The sequence below is a fragment of the Chelonoidis abingdonii genome, chromosome 8 (assembly GCF_003597395.2).
Source record: "Chelonoidis abingdonii isolate Lonesome George chromosome 8, CheloAbing_2.0, whole genome shotgun sequence".
NCBI classification, from domain to species: Eukaryota; Metazoa; Chordata; order Testudines; family Testudinidae; genus Chelonoidis; species Chelonoidis abingdonii.
Window position 1 is genome coordinate 87,135,552 of NC_133776.1, and position 20,078 is coordinate 87,155,629.

Here is a 20,078-nt window from a genome sequence, read left to right on the forward strand (position 1 = left end):
TTCCCCCTTGTTTTTCATTTTACCAATCAGTGCAACAGAATGAACAGTGTCCAAACATTTGTCTCTTTTCCCCATTTCCTATGGCCACATTGAAAAGTTACAAAAGTTGAGGAAATTTTCAAAAGTTACAAAGTAGCAAGAAGAAAAATGGGGGAATAAAAAGCAAACTCTGGACATCATTAAGTCTCACTTTCAGGCCAGAAGGGACCAGCATGATCATCTAGTCTGACCTCCTGCACATTGTGGGGTACAGAACCTCACCCACCCATGCCTGTTATAGACCCCTAACCTCTGACGGAGTTACTGAAGTCCTCAGATCATGATTTAAAGATTTCAAGTTACAGAGAATCAACTGTTTACACTAGTTCAAACCTGAAAGTGACCCATGCCCCATATTCAAGAGGAAGATGGAAAATCCCCCTCAGTAACCTGAGAGGAAATTCTTTCCATACCCCAAATGTGGTGATCAGTAAGACCCTGAGCATGTGGGCGAGACCCAGCAGCCAAACACCTGGGAAAGAATTCTCTCTGTAGTAACTCAGAGCCCTCCCCATCTAATGTCCCATTACTGGTCACTGGAAACATTTGCTACTAAAAGTCACAGTTCGGCTACATGCCATAGTAGGCAGTCTCATCATACCATTCCCTCCATAAACATATCAAGCTCAGTCTTGAAGCCAGTTAGCTTTTTTGCCCTGGCTGCTCTACTTGGAAGGCTGTTCCAGTCAGGGGCAAAACAGAAAAAGGAAAAAAGCTGGGGGAAGAAAGAGAGAAAAGGAGAGAGAAACAGGAAAAATGAAAACATTGAAAAACATCAATTTTTCATTTCTGATTTTTGTCAAAAAATGAAAATTTTTCCAAAGAAATTCAATTATTTTATTCAGGAAAAAGGGGCAGTTTTTCATTTTAAAAGATTATTAAAAAATTCCAACTATCTGTATGTAGCACTAATATCTTCTTTTAAGTGTTGAATGACATTAGGTTGCTATGAAGTTTGCAAGAAGCTTTTATTAGAGATTGCAATGGTTATGTATCTTCTTTTCCACTCTTAGATTTTTCAGTCATTAGAAACATTCCAAGGATGATCACCACCACTATTATATTGTTAAGTAATTGCTGTAGCATCCCAAAGGCCCAGGCAGGACCCCTTCAGCCTGGTACTATATAATCATTGTCCCTACTCTAAACAACAGTACACGAGTTGATTGTGCCATAAACAACAAGTTGACATTTACATTCAATGCATATAAATTTGCTAATTTCACAGTATCAAAATATATTGAGACGTATAATTAACACATTCTTATGGAACACAATGTGATTTGTCTATTCTGTATTCTTATCTATTCAATAAACCTAATTCTAGGAAAACAATCTGAATATAGGATAACATTTTCACAAAAATGTCTTCTTTTTTGTCTGTCAAAATTTTGTGTTTTGAAAATATTCGACCAGTCTTACTAACTAATGTGGCTTATTACATTCTGAAGTTTAAAAGCCAAATTCTCTGCTTCATTGAAGTCAAAGAAATTATGCCAGCAGACAATTTAGTGTTACTTTTGCAACTAGAACGGCTGGAGAAATACGTACATGTTGTAATGATTCTGTAGAAAATGTTGCAGTCCCCCAGAAAAGATATTGCTTCAAGATTGCCATCCAAACATAGATGTCAATCAAATATTTTCTGTATTCAGATTAGAAGTAACAGCAAAGGGCATTCCACACAAAGTGTGTGCACGTATTCCTGTGTTACAGATTGTACATTTTGAGAGGTTTCAGAGGGGCAGCCATGTTAGTCTGTATCAGCAAAAAGAACAAGGAGTCCTTATGGCACCTTAGAGACTAACATATTTATTTGAGCATAAGCTTTCGTGGGCTAGGGCCCACTTCATCGGATGCATGCAGTGGAAAATACAGTAGGAAGATATATATACACACAGAGAACATGAAACAGTGGGTGTTGCCATACCAACTGTAAGAAGAGTAATTAATTAAGGTGAGCTATTATCGGCAGGAGGAAAAAAAAGATTTTTGTAGTGATAATCAGGTTTTGAGAGGCACTTATACTCTCGTGAAGGGTGCCACAGAAGAAGTTCAACATGCAGTAGAGACATTTGTGTGTGCATGAGTCCCCGGACAAGCCTTCGGTTGCTATTTTCAGAACTCTGCTGCTCTATTGTTGCAGCTCTGCCCTCGGACGCATGTACTGGCAGCTCTCTCTGCAGCGGCCCTTTGAAAATAAAGCAGCTTCACTTTGTGTTCATGTGTACGAACATTGCATACGTAGCGCAGGTAGAAAGGCTTTCTCATTCTCCATTTGGGAAAGAGTGCAGCAGTCAGTGCACTGAACTGGGAGTCAGACCCTCTAATTCGGCCCCTTATTTTGTTTTGCAAGTCATTTTACCTCCCTGTGCCTCATTTTTGCCATCTGTGTGATGGGGATAATGATATTGATCTTCTGTAAAGCTTTGAGATCCTTGGATCAAAAGCTCTAAATAAGGCTCAATTATGATTAATAATATGACAAAATATTTATCTTTAAAAAATGTGGCCCATTTTGGTTGGTGGTGTTTGTGGGTGAAGGATGATGTCAGCCAACTCCTTTAGCACTAAATCCATTTTAAACCAGATTGTAATGTATAATGATGCCCAGGATCTGCCTAAATGTACCGTAGGGCTGGCTAGGGAACCCAACCTTTGATTTTCCTGCTCACATGACAGCACATCATTGTGTATTCATTCACATCTCATCACTAGAAATCAGAACCAAACAATGCAGCAAGAAAGACTGTGAGTGAGAAATAAACATGCCAAATCTTGTTGTGCTGTGTAACTGTAGGTGGAGCTTAACAGAGACTATCGGATACACAAGCTGCAAATACAAGAAAGAGTGGCAACCTCCATTTATGTCAATACACGCACTGTGTTCCTGAGGAAGCTCCTTGCACGGGGTCGCTATGTTCTTATTCCAACAACGCACTATCCTGGTATCGTCACTGCATTTATCCTGAGGCTCTTTACAGATGTGCCATCAAAACTCAGGTACTTGCTACTTTACAACAGTATAAAGGTTACTCCCACTGACTCCAGTTCCCCTTTCCCTGATGTGGTTAACCCTCCAAAGACCATTGGGTCATGGAAGGTGACTCTGTGACTCATTGAAGTTCATCCACATGAATCTTTGCTCTTATAAATGAAGGTTGGTTTTTCAGTGCTTCGAAGCTAGATACAGCCAGAATTAGGCATCTAAACAAAAGTGATGTGATGTGATTTTTTTCAGATGTACTAAACACACTCAGCCACATTAGCTTTACTGGGAGCTGTGGACACTCAGACTCTCTGAAAATGGGGTCATTTTTAGTTGTCACTGTTGAGGGCAATGGTTCTAGCCACCACCTCTCTTGAGTGGAACGTGCCTCTTGTTCCCTTCTGACCAGGATATTTCCAAGCTGTACAGTCCCCTGACCATACTGGGATAACCTAGCAAGACAATGCCTAAGTAGACCTGCTAACTTTCTCCTCAGAGACTAATAACTGAGTAGTTACCCATTGTTATAAGGTATTACACAGCTCTTCCTATGAAAGCCCATTGTATTCCTAAGGTAAAAGCATTACAGAAAAAACATATTAGAAACAGTAAAAGAATCTATATGAATTCTAATAAACTTCCCAGAGATCACCCCAAGCTTAACATGGGCTCTGGCAGAGGCAGTCCTTCAAAACCCCACTCAAGTGCTTTCCTTGTGGATTCAAGTTCACCCCAGATTCTGCTCAAAGCCTGTGAACATGTTTAGTCCACCCTTTATGCAGTGCAGGGGGTCATTGATCTAAAGTTTCCAGGAGCAAGTAAATAGCAGACAATTGGTTTCTTTCCCCAGGGCGTAAAGTCAAAAGGATGGTTCTGAAGTGGGTCAGTTGCATTCCCCTTGCCCCCAGGTATTTCCTAGGAAATCCACTTTGCATGCATTGTTCCAAAAAGTCCTTTGAGGTTTCTTATAACTCCCAGTGATTGCATTAATCCTGTCTTCCTGCTTAAGAAGTTCCCTACAATAGTACATAAATATTTGCATTTTTAATACAATGGACCTGAAAGGTATTAAACCTAATTCAATAATGTTTAACTTAATTCAGTAAAGTTTGTCTTATGTCCAAAAGTTTGTCCAGGACATTGTCAGTCTGTCACAGTAGACGCTAAAGTTTGGGGAACTTTTGCACCTGTGTCCAACTTTTATAATCACCTTCCATTCTGCAGGTGCAATTTTGTGGGCACTATTATTTGCAAGTGCAGTTGATAACATTTACTTGTCTTGCAATCTAGGTCACAAACCAGGCAGTTGGAAGTGCCAATGACATCAAATTTTACACCTGCAAAATAGGATACTGAGTTGAGGTCCCTGTCAGAAGTCAGCCTTGGAAACCAATCTTAAGATATGTACGTTTCAGAAAGCTCATAGAATTGGGACTGCACAGTGGGCAGCTGCAATGCAAACTTCCTCCACAATGGCCTGATCTGGAGGGGATCACCTGTAGAGATGATAGGATAATTGTCTCCCCATAGCCCATTCAATCTATGACCTCTTTTCTGTGACATTTTCAATGTGAGTACCCGTTTGTGCTGTTGGGGGAGAGGTTTATTTTGATCACCACACTCTCACATCACAGGCCACTGCACAGATGTCAATAACATCTTATAAACTGCTATGTTGGTGTGGATTTTAACCTGGGTGTGTACTAATGGAAAGACCCGTGACACCATTACCACTCTCTTCAGCCATGCTATCTCCCAAACACATGCTCACTAATGTCAGCTAAACCAGTGTTTCTCAAACTGGGGTCGCTGTTTGTGTAGGGAAAGCCCCTGATGGGCTGGGCCAGTTTGTTTACCTGCCCTGTCCACAGGTCCAGCTGATCTGTCTGCAGTTCGCTGCTCCAGGCCAATGGGAGCTGCTGGAAGCGGCGGCCAGTACGTCCCTTGGCCCATGCCGCTTCCAGCAGCTCTCATTGGCCTGGAGCGTCGAACTGTGGCTAGTGGGAACCATGATCGGCCAGACCTGTGGACGGGGCAGGTAAACAAACTGGCCCGGCCTGCCAGAGGCTTTCTCTACACAAGCAGTGGCCCCAGTTTGAGAAACACTGAGCTAAACAGTGAACATTTTCATTTATTGGGTCTTATTCTTCTCTCTTTTACATAAGTATAATACAGTCAGGAGACTAGCCTGTAGCAGAACCAGTCTCTTGGTAACTTAATGAGTGCAGCTGGCCCCGATAGACGCTGTCTGATTGACTGAGCCACCTGACAGGTTGAAGGAGTCAGCTGGCTTCTACTTAAGCTCAGTAGCAATAGCATTCTAGTGGCTGCTCAATGCATCCCTAGCCTGCAGCTGTGCTTGGTCCAGGTCTTGCCTCTGCTTCTCCCTAGCCTTGCTCTATCCCCAGCTTTTAACTGCTCCTTCTCCAGCTTCTTTCTGACTCCCAGCTCAGACCCTTGGTTCTGCCTTCTTACTGCAATTCCTGTTAACCCTTCCATTGAGACTTTGGTTTCTGACTCTCTGCTCTGATCTTCCACCCCATGTTCTGACTGCAACGCCAGTTAACACTTCGGCTGTGACCCTTGGCTTTGCTCCTCAACCTGCCCCATCCAGGTTCAGTTCTAACTGATAGGCTAGATTCTTGCTCCAACCACTACACCAGAACACCCATGAGTGGGTCACTGACAAAATCTGGAATAACTCAGTTGAAAGCAATGGACATGTGCAGGGTAAAACTGGTGCAAAATTAAGTTTCAGCCATTAAGTTTTTGTGTTGATATTAATATTGGTGACTTTTAGTGTTTTTTTCCTCCACATGTAGTTGTCATATGAGAGATTATGCCGTTTTTATTCACTTCAATATATACATTCCTGTAACAGAAACCATTGGTAATAAACAGGTGAAGAACTACAAGTCTGATGTTCCAGGAAGGTCAAAATTCCACTGAAGTTCCCTATTTTGTTGCTTGACCTTCCTCACCAAAGATTTATAATCTGTCTGAATTGCTTAATCTTGATCTTTCAGGGAGCTGAAGCTAGATAAGCCTAAACAGACATGCTGGAGCATTCTGTGTGGTTACTCTCACATGGTCACCGAAATTAAAATTCACTCCGCAGAAGGTCTACAGAGGCAAGACAGATCAGGTGGTAAGTGCAAAGGAAGACTCTGGAGGAGTGGGAATTGCTTGCTATTTCCTCTGAGGCCATGCTCATTTGAGATGCAAATTGTTCACTTCATTAGAATAATTTGTGATGTTTAAGCCTTAGCTGTTTGTGTCTGGAGAGGCAGAGAGTATCATTTGGAGAACACTGTGATATCGGAGCAGGCTTTCGAAAGGAGAGCTGGGGTTAAGGAGGCATCAAAAAGCGACAAGAGCTATGAGTTAAACATGCTGGCTCAGATGATGAATAATGGTTGTAGACGAGCGGTGCTCCCTCCTCCACAGGGGGTTGAGCCCGTCCATCTTCCCCCAGGGCGGAACTTCCAGCGGAAGCCCCGCCCCTCAAAAGGGTCAGGCTGACCCGAAGTATAAAAGCGGGCGCCGGCCTTCAGTTGGAGCCTCAGCTCGGCCAGAGCAGACGTCCGACCCCTCGTCGCTGGGGCTGCCGAGCTCTGGGACAGGTATAGGCCTTGCCGGAGCCGACCCGCAAGCGACCCCCGACCCGAGCTGCTACTACCTCAAAGCTGCCAGCTCCAACTACGGCCTGGAGAGCTTCGGACCAGAACCTGGCCCAGCTACCGAGAGGTGCACCGGATACTTAGCCCGGACTGGGAGGAGCCATGAGGGTGGATGACGCTGTGGACCAGGTAGGAGGCAGGGGAATGGAGAGTAGCTCCGGGGGCGGCTGACCTATAGTCAGCCGCAGAAGCCCGAGCCGATGATCATGTGTGTCGTCCGGATCCTCACTGATCACTCTGGCAGTGGTTCGGTTCGGATCCCACTGACTGCCACTAGCGGCGACAGCCGCTACTAGGCCCCGGGCTGGAACGCAGAGAGGTGGGGCTGCGTTCCCCCTGCCACCGTAAACCGTGGTTAGTATCCCCTTCACCCCAAGCTACCGTGTGCTTGCTGCTTCTGCCTGCCCAAAAGGCCTGAGCCCTCTGAACTATATTGCTGCTCTGCTCTGCCCTGCCCAAAGGGCCAAGCCTATTGCACTGTGTTTGGTTGCCCCCACCCGAACCAAGGGCTGTGCCCCTATTGACTCTGTCACTGCTCTGACCCTGCCCCAAAGGCCAGAGCCTATTGCACTGTTTTTGGTGCCCCACCCGAACCAAGGCTGGCCCCTATTGACTCTGTCACTGCTACTCCCTGCCTGCCCAAAAAGGGCCAGAGCGTATTGTACTGTGTTGGGGCCCGCACCGAACCAAGGCTGGACCCCTATTGACTTTGTTACTGCTCTGCCCTGCTCCAAGCTGGAACCTATTGTACTGTGTTTGGTGCCCCGCCCGAACCAAGGGCTGGGCCCCCATTGACTCTGTCACTGCTCTGTCCCGCCCAAAGGGCCAGAGTGTAGCGGATCGTTCGTTTGGTGCCCGCCTGTAGTCAAGGCGGGGCCCTACTGACTTTGCTGTGTCCCAGTCCGCTCCACAGGGACCGAACGCCCGGACAGTGGACTGCGGACCCGAGGGACAGGACCCAGCGAGGACAGGACGAGGCCGGTGTGGCTCCCCTCCTCCACAGGGAGGGTTGAGCCCCGGCTCCCCTCGTCACAACTGGGCAGTCACTTTTGATGAGCATGTAGTGGGGATTATTCAGAAATTCACAGCAATCATTTCCTCTTTGGGATTACTTATTGTGAAAATTGAAAATTGCCAGTGAGTCAGCTGGATGGAACTCCCTGTAATAAGGGCCATTATGCTATATACATCTAACCACATTTCATCCAAGGACTTAAAAGTACTTTACACTTCATAGATTCATAGAGTTGAAAGCCAGGAGGGACCACTAGATCATTTAGTTTGACCCCCTGTTCATAGGCCCTTACATTTCACCCATTTACCCCTGCAGTGAGTTCAATAACAGAACATATCTTCCAGAAGAGCATCCAGTCTTGATTTGAAGAGAGAGGGAATCCACCATTTCCTTGGTAGCTTGTTCCAGTGATTACTCACCTTCACTTATTTCCAGTCTGAATTTGTCTGGCTTCAGCTTCTAACCATTGGTTCTTGTTATGCCTTTCCCTGCTAGATTAGAGCCCTTTATTATCCGGTATTTTCTCCCCAGAGAGGTACTTACACACTGTAATCAAGTCGCCTCTCAATCTCCTTTTGATAAATTAAACAGATTGAGTCTCTCCAGCCCTCAAATTATTTTTGCAGTTCTTTTCTGCACCATCAATTTTTTTTAATATCCATGTGCACACCAGAACTCTGTACAGTATTCCAGTATCTGTCTTGCCAATTACAACTTAATCACTGTGAGGTAATTACTTCTATTACAACTGTTTGGGGCTTGGTAAATCGAGCAGAGAGGTTAAGTGACATACAGCACCGGTTATGTGTCAGTGTTTATCAAAGAGAAAAGCTGTCTTGAAACGGAGAGGCCAGAACCTCTCTGGTTCCTGCCACTGACAGCTCATTAAGACTTTCTCATCACTGTCCTTCACTCTCTGGCTTTTACATCCTCTCTCTGTCTGCCACAGTTACATTATTATGTCTTCCAATGACCAAAAGGGATAGTCATGGGCAGAGACAACTGGCAGAGAGTAGCTGGTCAAGAGAAAGCAAGAGGGGGAACAAAGACAATCTGGGTGAACCTGGAACAAGAAAGACTTCAGAAACAACGGCTCCCCTGATGTGTTTGCTACAAAGAGAGCTTCAGATTTGGTTGGCTTGAAATCTGGAGCTGAGTTGCTGTAACTCCTTATAATGGAGAAGTAATTATAGTGAGACCTGTGGATGAACTTCTTAAGAAACAGTTACTAAGAATCTCCAAACTGTTGGATAGAATGCTGCTCCAGTTCCCAAATAGCAACCAGTATCAGTATTCCTCTGAGTGGCTGACTGCAGTCTTCGCTGTACAGACCATTTTTGCTAACTGCAGTTGTCTTTTCAGGGGATGGGAAGGACGGGATGGAGGAAATTGCTTCAGTTCATTTTTCTTGGCAGTTTTCTTTCAGGGCTGCAATCTTGTTTTATGTGTTTAGACTTCCAATGTGTGGGTAATATGGCTCCACATTCTTGGAGAGACCAGATGGATGAATGAGACCAGGGGTGAAAGTAAAATTTCTCTTTTACCGGTACAGGGGGAGGGGGGCAGCTTTGCCTCCCCAGAAAAGGCAGGGCCTTGGGTGAAAGGGGTGGGGGGGGGGTCAGTGCCCCCAGCCAGCCCATCCACGCCACCCCGGGCCCTTTTAAATCACTGGCCCCAGGGTAGCTGCTGTTCCTTTTGCCCTCTCCCTGTCAGCGGTCTGGGGGTGGGGGGCAAAAGGGGCAGGGACGTTAAAGCACTGCCGCGGCAGTGCTTTAAGCAGAGTCCTTTTGCCGTGGCAGCACTTTAATATCTCTGCCCCTTTTACTCCACCCCTGCCCCCCCCTTTGGCGGCCCTGCCAGTAGGGACCCAGCAGAGCTGCCGACGGGAGGAGGGCGGGGAGGGTGTGCAAAAGAAGCAGCATTTTAAGCAGAGCTCTTTAAAGCACTGCCTCAACTGGCGGCCACTTTTTACCAGTACTCTGTACAGGCCCATACCGCCCTACTTTCACCCCTGGACGAGACCAAAGGGAGAGAGGCCGGCAGAGGAGGGGTTTCGAGAGAGGCAGGGCATTCTTGCTCTTCCCCTCAAAAATGACACTTCAGTTTTTAGACTTTTTTTCTTAATCCTTTAAAATTCCATAAGCATTTTCCTACCACATTCCCGGCAGGAAAACAGTCAGGAGAGAGAATTGGGTTCTATCACTTCACAATCCCTAGCACTCTTGCAGTGCTGACAAGATCACTAAAACAAACTTCCACTGCTGCCAAAAAGCTGGCTTCAGCTCAGAAGTGAAATGGGATTTGTCAAGCTGTGATACTGTCTGTACTTTACAATGGGGGCTTGCAGCCAGTGATTAATAGAAATGCCTACAAGATGGTTTCAAATACCTTCAGAGCCAGATTCTGCCATCCTTACATGCAGCTCTCGCTGTGATACTGTCCATAGCTGATACCCCAGCCTAGTATTGCTGATATGCTTTGAGGAGCTGTGCTAAGACGCAGTGATATTACACTGGGGACCAGCTCCCGTTCATCTCAAAGCACTGGGAAAGGACTATGTGGGTCTCAGTGAGAGCTTTTCCATGGGAGGAGTGCCATGTGGGATTCCAAGTCCCTTGCACAAGTATCAAAATACCAGGCATACCCAGTGGCTCCTGAGTGCTCCTAAGTCAAAACCCACTTAAAAGCCATGACCCACTCCAGCCTCCTGTCTAATCAAAAGAGTGGAGCATGGAAGGAGTCTGGCAGCAAACCCAGTCAGGACTGATGAGTGAGGGTTTTCCCTCATGTTAGGTACATTCAGTATGTTTGCTCGGAAGGAAAATAAGTGCAACATGAAGAGGTGCTCAGAGAAAGCCTGTTGTGCCCAAAGCATTAGAGACATTGTCTAAGGTTAATTCAGTCTCACATAGCGATTAGCTTCCTGGTGGCAAGCTCATTGAGACCTTGTCTTACAAGATGAGCCTCTTGATTGCTTTTACCCCATCAACATTTTGTGTGTGTAAATGGGAATGTTTTCTGACTCCAGATGTGAGCTCCTCATTCCTTCCACATCCGTCTGCTCTGCTTTGCAGAGTTCCTACTTCTAAACCTAACTTCCTCCTTTCTTGCCCTTAGCTTCCATCATCCATCAGCTACACTGTCTGTTGTGGAATTGCCAGGATCAGTTCTGTATAAGGCATCTTTCCCATCCCTTGTGGTAGAGAAGAGACAGGACTTGGTAATATAATTGGGAATTTTTTTTTAGTCTTTTGGACACAGACAGGATCCTGTAGTTCTTTCCAGCTCACTGAATTGCTGACTCAGTCTCTGCTGTAATGTTATCACATTGGATATCTGTAAAATGTGACCTGGGATAAGCAGTCAAGTAAGGGGCTGGTTACTACACAATAGTATCCTATACAGAAGGGCCTGAACTGGAATGTCTGATTTGAAGAGCCTTGAATCTGGTGGAAGTTTAGATTTGGATACACAATTCACCATTTAAAGCCTATCTGTAATATCTGAGAGAGCCATTCTGTGGACGTATATCTGACCAAACTACTCAAAAATTGGAGCCGAAGAGACCTCTGTCCACGCAAACACACACTGCAGCATGGCTCTTGTTCTGGTTATTGTGACAATGTTGCTTCCTGCCACCAGAACGTTGTTTAGTTGGTTTGTTTGTTTTTAAAATACTTGCTCTGAAGGCGCCGCTTGCTGCTACTGTAGATGACCTGTCCTGGCCAATTAATAGATTGTTTGCTGTTGACAAGGTTAAGCTATGAGTCTGGTCACTCAGATGTCAGAGACACATTAGCATATTTTCCACTTTTCTTGAAAGTATCCAGTTATGAGTGAACTCATTCTGAGATTTAGCCAATTACCATTAAGCCAATTATGGCGGCAGACTTGCAAGGGGATGAAGAAGGGATGTTTGCTTTGGCTTTTCTTTCTTCTTTCCAAGTCTATTTTAAAATCATCCCGGCTACTGTCTGTCATAGTCTTTTCATCACAGCTAATCTCTAAGACCAAATAGCCCTCCACCAAGTTTTCCAAAATATTGCCCCTGTAACTTCATGTTGGATTCCTATGTTTAATTCTTTTACTTTGTTTTAACTGCTCCCTCTCTTTCCAAAATGGTATTTTAATACTTGTCACTAATGACTATTTGATAAGCAGGAAAAGTGAGGGTGCAGGAGATACTTTGTAATCATCTTGTGAGGGGGGAGAGAGAACATTTTTGAGTGCTGTACTTGGAGCCAGCTCGAAAACTTGGAGTTCCTGCCCAATTTCTAATACTACTATAAGCTCCCTCCTCTATTATTTATTTTGCAGTAGTGCCTAACCCTCATGCTTATAGACCAGGGCCCCACTATGCTAGGTGCTGTACAAACAGAGAACTAAACAATGGTCCCTGCTGAAAACTGCTTACAATCCAAGTAACTGTAATCTTCAGGACACTTCACTAGTTTAGTAACAAATTGCCATGTCTCTATGTCTTTGGTCAGTTTTTATTCAGTCAAGAGGGGTTTTGCTGAATAAGGACTTGAGTACAGGCTGAGTAAGGACCTCAAGATCTGAACTGCAGAACACTTTTTTGCCAAATAATCTTGAAAGCCTTTGCCTTGTACCAGGGCCGGCACTAGCAATTTCGCCACCCCAAGCACGGCGGCACGCCTCAGGGGACACTCTGCTGCTCTCCGGTCCCGCGGCTCCGGTGGACCTCCCGCAGGCGTTCCTGCGGAGGGTCTGACAGTCCTGCGGCTCCGGTCTAGCAGGCCGTCCGCAGGAACGCCTGCGGCAAGTCTACTGAAGCTGCGGGACCAGCGGACCCTCCACAGGCACGCCTGCGGCAGGTCCACCGGAGCCACCTGTGGCCCTCCCAGCAACCGGCAGAGCGCCCCTTAAGGCGTGCCGCCCCAAGCACGCGCTTGGCGTGCTGTGGCCTGGAGCCGGCCCTGCCTTGTACAATAGCAACTTATTGTGAATGTTCTTGTCTAGAGTCAGTTATCCATAAAGCAATGGGCTGCCTGCACCATCAGGCTAACTCTGATCAGATCTCATTGTGGCTTAGTAAAGTTGTCATCTAGATCACTACTTTTCTTGGGGCTATATTCTTAATAGCTTTTGGCTCTCACTCATGATTTTGGCATCGATTTTGTCCCTGTGTTATCCTTTCCTTAAATTACCATATCCCCTCTGTCTCACGGCCATGGGACTGTGATAGAGCTGCTGTCCTGGTGTCACGTTGGGAACTGAACTGCCAGACTAGCGAGCCTGGTTCTTTACCACCTGGCACCTGTGTAGTTACTGATTCCTGTACAACGTGGGTATGAAATGCCACCGTTCTGATTCAGTAGCTGTTACGCCTCGCTTTGCACGGGGGTAAACATACAAATAGCTGGGCAATTGCGAATCAGGTCCTTTAAAGCCACCAAGAAAACCTTTTGTCTTGTCTCAGATCTTTAGGCATCACATCTCTTTTTGAGCCATGTTTCTTCTAAAGATTGTACCATGTTTTTTACAGTAACTGAAAGTTCAGCATTCCAGCCAGGAATGAATGAATTAATTAATCTAGCTATCTTTCTTTCTTTCTACCAATCCCTGAGCAGATTTAATTAGTTTATTAAAACGTTAGCCTTTTTATTTCTTTTGATCAATTAAATCATCTGGGTTAACAGCTCTCTGCTGCAATACAGATATGCCCATTAACTATGAGAATTCTGTGTACTCTCCCTTCTGTCGCTTCTTTGTGCCTGTTGCTTGCCACATTGCTATTAACAATCTGCTCTAGCATTGTGCTTTGCTATTTGCCTAAGGCCACAGTAGTTGACACCATTTTGTGAAAAGACCCCATTTTATTCAGAAGAGGTTTCAAAATGTCTTTGACTCGGGGTGGGCTCTCGTGTTACTTGTAACAGACCGCAAGCATGTGTCCCAAAGGCTAAATCAACGCACTCAGTGACACAGAAATAATTGTCTACCAAAAAAGCCCAATAAATTGCTACCTGCTGCAGTAATCTGTAAGTGCTCTGTGTTGTCAGGGCAACAGTCCTATTCTATGGATAGCCAGAGGACAGAATATGGGCAAGTCTGTTCCTTTCTCTTAAATATCAATGGTTCTTGCTCTTTCAGAAGCACTTAGCTGTTAGCTTGTTTGTTTGTGTGAGATGTTGGTGTCTGTCCTTGTGAACAAGTAGACACACTTGAGAGAAATGATATGTAATATCAGTTATTAAGGAACTACAGTCACTTTAAATTTCGTGGCTAGGAGGAAGTTACACCTGGTTCTTTGTCCAAAGACCGCAAACAACCTCTTTTGGAGCAGAGAACTGTCAATATGCAAATAGATGTTATTCCAATTGAGATATCATCTAGTAATGAAATTCTGCTGCATGTTGAAAAATTATATTTACATTAATATTATATATTTAATAGTAAAGTAGAAACGAAAAGAATTGAAGTAATGATGCCAAAATAAATGTTTTTACCTTATCAAAACCAAATGTTTTGAAATTATTAAAATAAAATGAGAATCTAAATGATTTGTTCGGACACTTCCTTGTAGACAGTGGTGTCAAAAATGAACATGTTCCCGTGAAATGTTTCAGTTTGACAACCCTGCATTTTCTGATGGGGAAACTGTTCTGTAGAAAAATTCTTGACCAGCTCTGGCCCTAATACCAAAGAGGGTGTAGGTCAGCTCTTTCCAACTTGGATGTTTAACATTAGGCTTCTAACTTTGTGTGTAGGGACCTACATGAAAATGATTTGGGGGATTTTGAGGGCTGGTTTTCATTGTCTTTGGTGGAAATTAGCACCTCTTGACCATCTATTTCGGTGCTTTCATATGGAGTTTGATGGCTACTTTTATATACATAAATTTTGTGCCTTAATATCTAGGGAGGTGCCAAGGGGCCTCACACTTTTACTTTAAAAATGGTCTGGTGTGTAAGCCGGGAGTAAGCTAAAGAGAGAGAGTTTGTCAAACAGACCATGGTGTGGGGAGGACGGAAGAAATGAAAGGTGAAGGCAGTATGGTCCAGTGGCTAGAGCTCTGGACTGGGACTCAGGGGCGTGGGTTCTATCCACTGCTCTGCTTGGTGTCAGTGGGTGAGTTGCTTCCCCCCTCTGCACCTCATTTCCCTATTGTTAAAGTGGAGTTAATGCTAATGACCTCCTTTGTAAAGCATTTTGAGATCTACTATCAGCACTATATAAGAGCTAGGGGGTATTGTTAAGAGATCAAGCATTGGATTTTGGAAACACAAATGACCTTTAATAATGTGAGAATTGTACTCACTTGTTTTAATGCATCTCTAACTACAAGGCTGTATCCCCTCTCGAGAGGCTGTTACCCAGACCTCAGATTAGCCCTGATCTTATGCAGCTTACCTTTGATTTACTTTGAGCTTCCCTAGGATTTCTCATGATCACCGGGCTGTTACGTTCATTTTGCAGTTACTATGTTAACCAAAGTGAGATTAAAAAATGATCTTCTGATCTCTGGCAAAAGGCAAAGGGGGAGGGACTTTTCCTGGACATTCAGAGATACGAGGCAGAAGGGTGGTTCGTCCTAAAATATGCTGGCAGGATGCTAGTTGAAGAGAAGAATGACCATGGCAAACAGCTTCCAGCTGCAGGGAACCACAAGGATGTGTAATAGTGGCTTTCTTTGTATGCAACCTGTGCCTGTCTCCTAACGGAATAGGGCAGGGCAGAGATCACGACAGCAGCATTAATTTCCCTCCTCCTACATCCACTTTGCACCAATTCCTCTGACCCAGTCTCCTACACTGAGCAGAGAGCAGTTAGTCACCACACATGGCTTTGACGAGACTCATTGCTTAAGTCTCCCGAATCCTTTTTGTCAGCTTGTTTCTCAAAGCATCAGTCCTGCCTTTTAAATACAGGCTGTTCTTTGAGACAGGCCTATTATTGGTTGTGAGCGTAAAAAAAAATCATCAGCCAGTTATGCCTGTCACTTTGGAAGGTGTAAAATAATCTCAGCTTCTGTCTTTTCTCCGCGCTGTGTATTTGTTATGTATTGTTCCATTTAGAAGGACCCCAAATCTCTACCACTTCCCCTCTTTGTCTTCCGCATTGACCCTAGGCTGGAGGGGCAGTGCTGGGAGAAGGGTGGTGATGGTGTATATGTGGGTATAATATATATATATATATACCCATAGTATTCGAGCTAGGGTCAAAAATGGCTGCCACTCTTTTATAAAAGAGCAGCTGAACAGAAAGGCTGGGCTCGTTCTTGGACAAGAGGTAACGGTCAAGCTGGCTTGGCCTCTCTATGGGAACTCAGGCTGCCGATGCTCTTATGACTCTTTCACATGCCCCTGATTATTAAGGATGGTTCATATACTATAACAACCAACTCTGACCTTCCCCTCAGCACTTATGAGCACAGCTTTGTTATACTTTGGGAAGCTTTGGTGACTTTTTCCTCCTATTGCTTTTCATCTTCATGCCCCTCCTTCCGCCAAGGGGCTAACTGCAGTCACTCACTGTACAGTTGTCATATTACTGGCCTGGTAATGGCTATGCAAATTATGATATAATATAAGTATGGGAGTGACTACACTGATCACTTGCAACCTGTGCCCACCATGAATTAGCTGTTACCACTGGCCAGACTCAGATCGAGCTTTGTACTCATACAGTTAGGAAAAGTACTGCACCTTTCCTTCACCCATCTTACCCTGTTATACAGTGTTCCTGGGTGCTATTGACAGAAATGAATTAAGTGATGCACAATTTCTCAGCAGTTGCCTCTTCCAGACATTCCTAACTGTTTTCTTAAAGGAGATAGTGCCCAAGAGCTAGAGGGATCCAGCCTTTGCAGCGGAGCACAGGGAAGCTATATGACTCTCTTGCTATCATACAGTGAGCCAGGGGCAGGATCAGGAATTTGCAAACCTGTGCTGTCTTGCCCTCTCCTGGCTCCAAATCAGCCACCTCTTCTTGGTCCCATCAACGATGCCTCCATGAGTAGTTGGCACTTGTTCCTCTGACTCTCTCTGGTGTTTCTGACTCGGAATCAGTTTCTCAGCTAGTCCAGTGGGACTAATAAACTCTACTGACTGTGTTTCAGGGGCAGATCCCTACCTGATTATCAAGTGTGAGAATCAAAAAGTTCGCTCTGCTGTCCAGCAAGACACCGTCAGTGCTATTTTTGACACACAAGCACTTTTCTACAGAAAGAACATCAAGCGTCCCATAATTGTCCAGGTAAGGAAGGAAATCCCAGTGCCTTGCAGCAAAGTACGTGCTCCCACAGGCAACCAGAGGAATGCTACAGCAGGGAAAACAGCCAGGTCCATGTGCAGTTTATTCAGCAATGCAAAGCAGCAGTGGGGTTTAAACAAACATGACATTGATGGGCTAAAGATCTGACATATGTTAACTGCCCCTTCACAAGATCAATACCCAGAATTGGGGCTGCTGATGCAGAAGAATACGAGAATTACTGCTTCTCCTTAACGGCCCAATGGCTGGAGCAATTCAATTTATATTGATTCTCTTATATCCACCTCCCAAAATAGTAACCATTAATAATACCCTAACTTTACATAGCACTCTTCATTTGTAAACTGCAAAGCAGTTTACAAAGGTGGTTAAACTCTTTCATCCCTATTTTATAGCTGAGGGAACTGCAGCATAGAAAAATGAAGGGATTTGCACAAAGTCACTCACTGAATTAATGGCACAGCCAAGAACTGTATCAGTTGGTCTGTATCAGCTAAACCACATGTCAACCTCTAAGTAAGAGGAGTATCAGTGCTTAGAGGAGGTTATGCCAGTGCAGTTATGAGAGCATGCCCTCACTGAAATCTGTTACAACTGATAGTTGCTTAGTACCATAAGAATGTAAAAAAACTTGAATTCTTTTCCTCCTCCTTGGTTGGTTCAGTGCTTCTATAGGGTTTTAAGAATAATCCATAATTCTTTCCACTGCTGTTAGAAAGGAATGCCAGAGGGGGAAGCTAGCCTTGTAGTTCTGTAAGAGCAGTTTACAAACTGTGAACATTTCTGACTGTTCACTACACTATATCTAGAATTCCTCTGGCACAATTCTCCTCTGAGCTGAAACGGATCTGCTCAGTCCATTATGAGCAAAAGGAGGCTGAGAAAGCAGGTGTCTCAGAGCCCTCAGAATATAGTCTGGGTATGAATATAACCTAATAACACAGCTGATGGAAGGGGTCTCTGTTTCCCAGTCAGTATGGGCAGGATTTATCCGGGGAACAAGTCACTAAAAGAATGATAAGCCTTCTGGGGATCAGGCTAACACAACCCCCAGCAGCTCCATGACACTCCACACAAACTCCCACTTTTCCAGGTTGACTGAGGCAAAAATAGAGGAAAAACATTCAGAATTACACTGCTTCACAGGCCAAGCCAGATGCATGGCCCAGTGAAGGCTGCCATGTGCCACTGTGGCAACACAAACCAGCCTTAAAAGCACTTACATTGGCAATGAAGGATTCCCCCATATGGTGGTGGCAGAGCTGCATAGAGGTGCCGCCTCCTCTGGTGGAGGAGGTGTGGCTAGGCCAAAGGAGACTGGCCAAGACTCCCTGGCAGGAACAGCCCTTGTGGCCATAGGTAGCTGAGTAAAATGCAAGTGGCCTGGAGCCAGGACTGGGCTGTAGAAAAGAGACAAGAAGCTGATTAGATGCAGGTCCGGATTGGTGATGAACCCAAACAGACACTTTCTTTTCCTTTTCTAGGTTACATATGAGGCCAAGCAAAATGCTGGGGGTTGTGTTTTCATCTCTTTATTTTAATAGTGTATGTAAACGACTAGACAAGTCAGGAACAGTCTTCAGGCTCTAGGTAATTAGCCAAATTTAGACCCCGCTCATTCCCCACTCCTGCTCCAGGAGGTTAATGTGAGAGCCCCTTATCCACCGTGAATGACCCTTTTCAGTGGTGTGCGACAGGGAAGCACTGGCTGGGCTGCAGTTATTTCTGTTCCCTTGTAATTGTATGTCTAGGTCTGGAATAGCAACGTCTTGTGTGACCAGTTCCTTGGACAAGTGCTGCTGGCAGCACACCCCGGTGACCCCAGAGAACCACAGACTCTCCAGCTCCGCGGAAAAGGTGGCCGAGAAGCAGACGAAATGCCAGGTAACCTTACCGTCAAGGTTGTTTCCAGTGACGACCTCATGGAGCTATGAATACCAGAGCCCTGCAGACCCAGACAAAGCTGTCGCCTTGGAGCAAGAATGCTTGTCTGTGCTTTCAGTGTGAACGACTCGGGAGCAAAGGTTTCCATAACACTCTCTCTTGCTCGGTCTGACCATGGGGGGGATGTGTGCAGGGGAGGGGTGAGGTGGTTTTTTGTTTGTTTGTTTTTTAAACGAAAAAATATATAATGCAGCAACTATGGCAGGAGATGGGCCACTCTAAAATTCAGTGACAACACTCACTACCAAACAGCCACCTCCCCATCGGTTCCAGCTGGGGGTGACATTGCAGTAGATTGAGGTGCACAATCCTACAGCGCAGTATTTTTGTTGTTGTCTATTTCAGGACAACAGGAGCAGCGCCAGGCAGGAAAGGTGGTGATGTCCATGGGGCACAGGTGGGGGGGATGGAGTGCAGGAGCTGGCCCCATGACTAAATCCATGCCCAGCCTTTGAAATATTTACCAGCATCCTGCTGCTTGTGAGGGATTTGTCTGGGCTGCGGTTGGTTAAAATGAGTTATTTTCGTTTAATCCTACAATAATTTGTATTAACAGCACTATTTCATACATGACTATGCCTCAGCCAAAACATCATTCCTAGAACAATTGGAGCAGTCATTCAAAATGCATAGGAGTGGGAACCTGGTGGGGGAAAAAAATCCCAATGTTAAAATGATAGACCCAAATCCTGCAGTCCTTACTCAGACATTGTAGCCAATGGGAGTTTTGCCTTCATAAGGGCTGCTGGATTAGACCCCATATTCCCTTTTCCTGAGCCAGCTGAGCTCACAAGGGCAGGTTTCTGACCGCAGGAAGACACCTGGAAATTCAGCAGTGGCTTGGATCTAGTACAGACTTAGTAATGAGATCCTGTTTGCAGAGCAGCAATGCTCTAATAAATGAGATGCTTTAAGAGAGGAATATCATTGTTATTAAACATGCAATTCACATCACCCACACAAATGAGGAGATGCATGATGACAAATTGAATTGAGGAGGACACAATCCTCCCAGCTGCTGGGAAGGATATGAATGAAAGGCAAAGTCATTGGGGGTTGGTTACTTGATTTCATTCCCCTGAGTTTTGAATACACGGAGCACTAGTAAAACCGTGTGTCAACCAAATATAATGCAGGGCAGGCACTGACTAAGTTTTCCCACAGAGCAACC

At 45.1% G+C, this 20,078-nt stretch overlaps 1 protein-coding gene across 1 annotated transcript in view; it reads left to right on the forward strand.

Moving 5' to 3' along the window:
* CAPN6 (calpain 6) overlaps nt 1-19,464 on the forward strand; it is an 85,288-nt gene extending 65,824 nt beyond the window's left edge. Inside the window, 4 exon segments of the mRNA XM_075068814.1 lie at nt 2,840-3,042; nt 6,055-6,176; nt 16,809-16,945; nt 18,715-19,464. Of these exon segments, the coding sequence (XP_074924915.1) occupies nt 2,840-3,042; nt 6,055-6,176; nt 16,809-16,945; nt 18,715-18,897 (645 nt within the window). The 3' untranslated portion in view covers nt 18,898-19,464.
* Nucleotides 19,465-20,078: the final 614 nt, after the last annotated feature.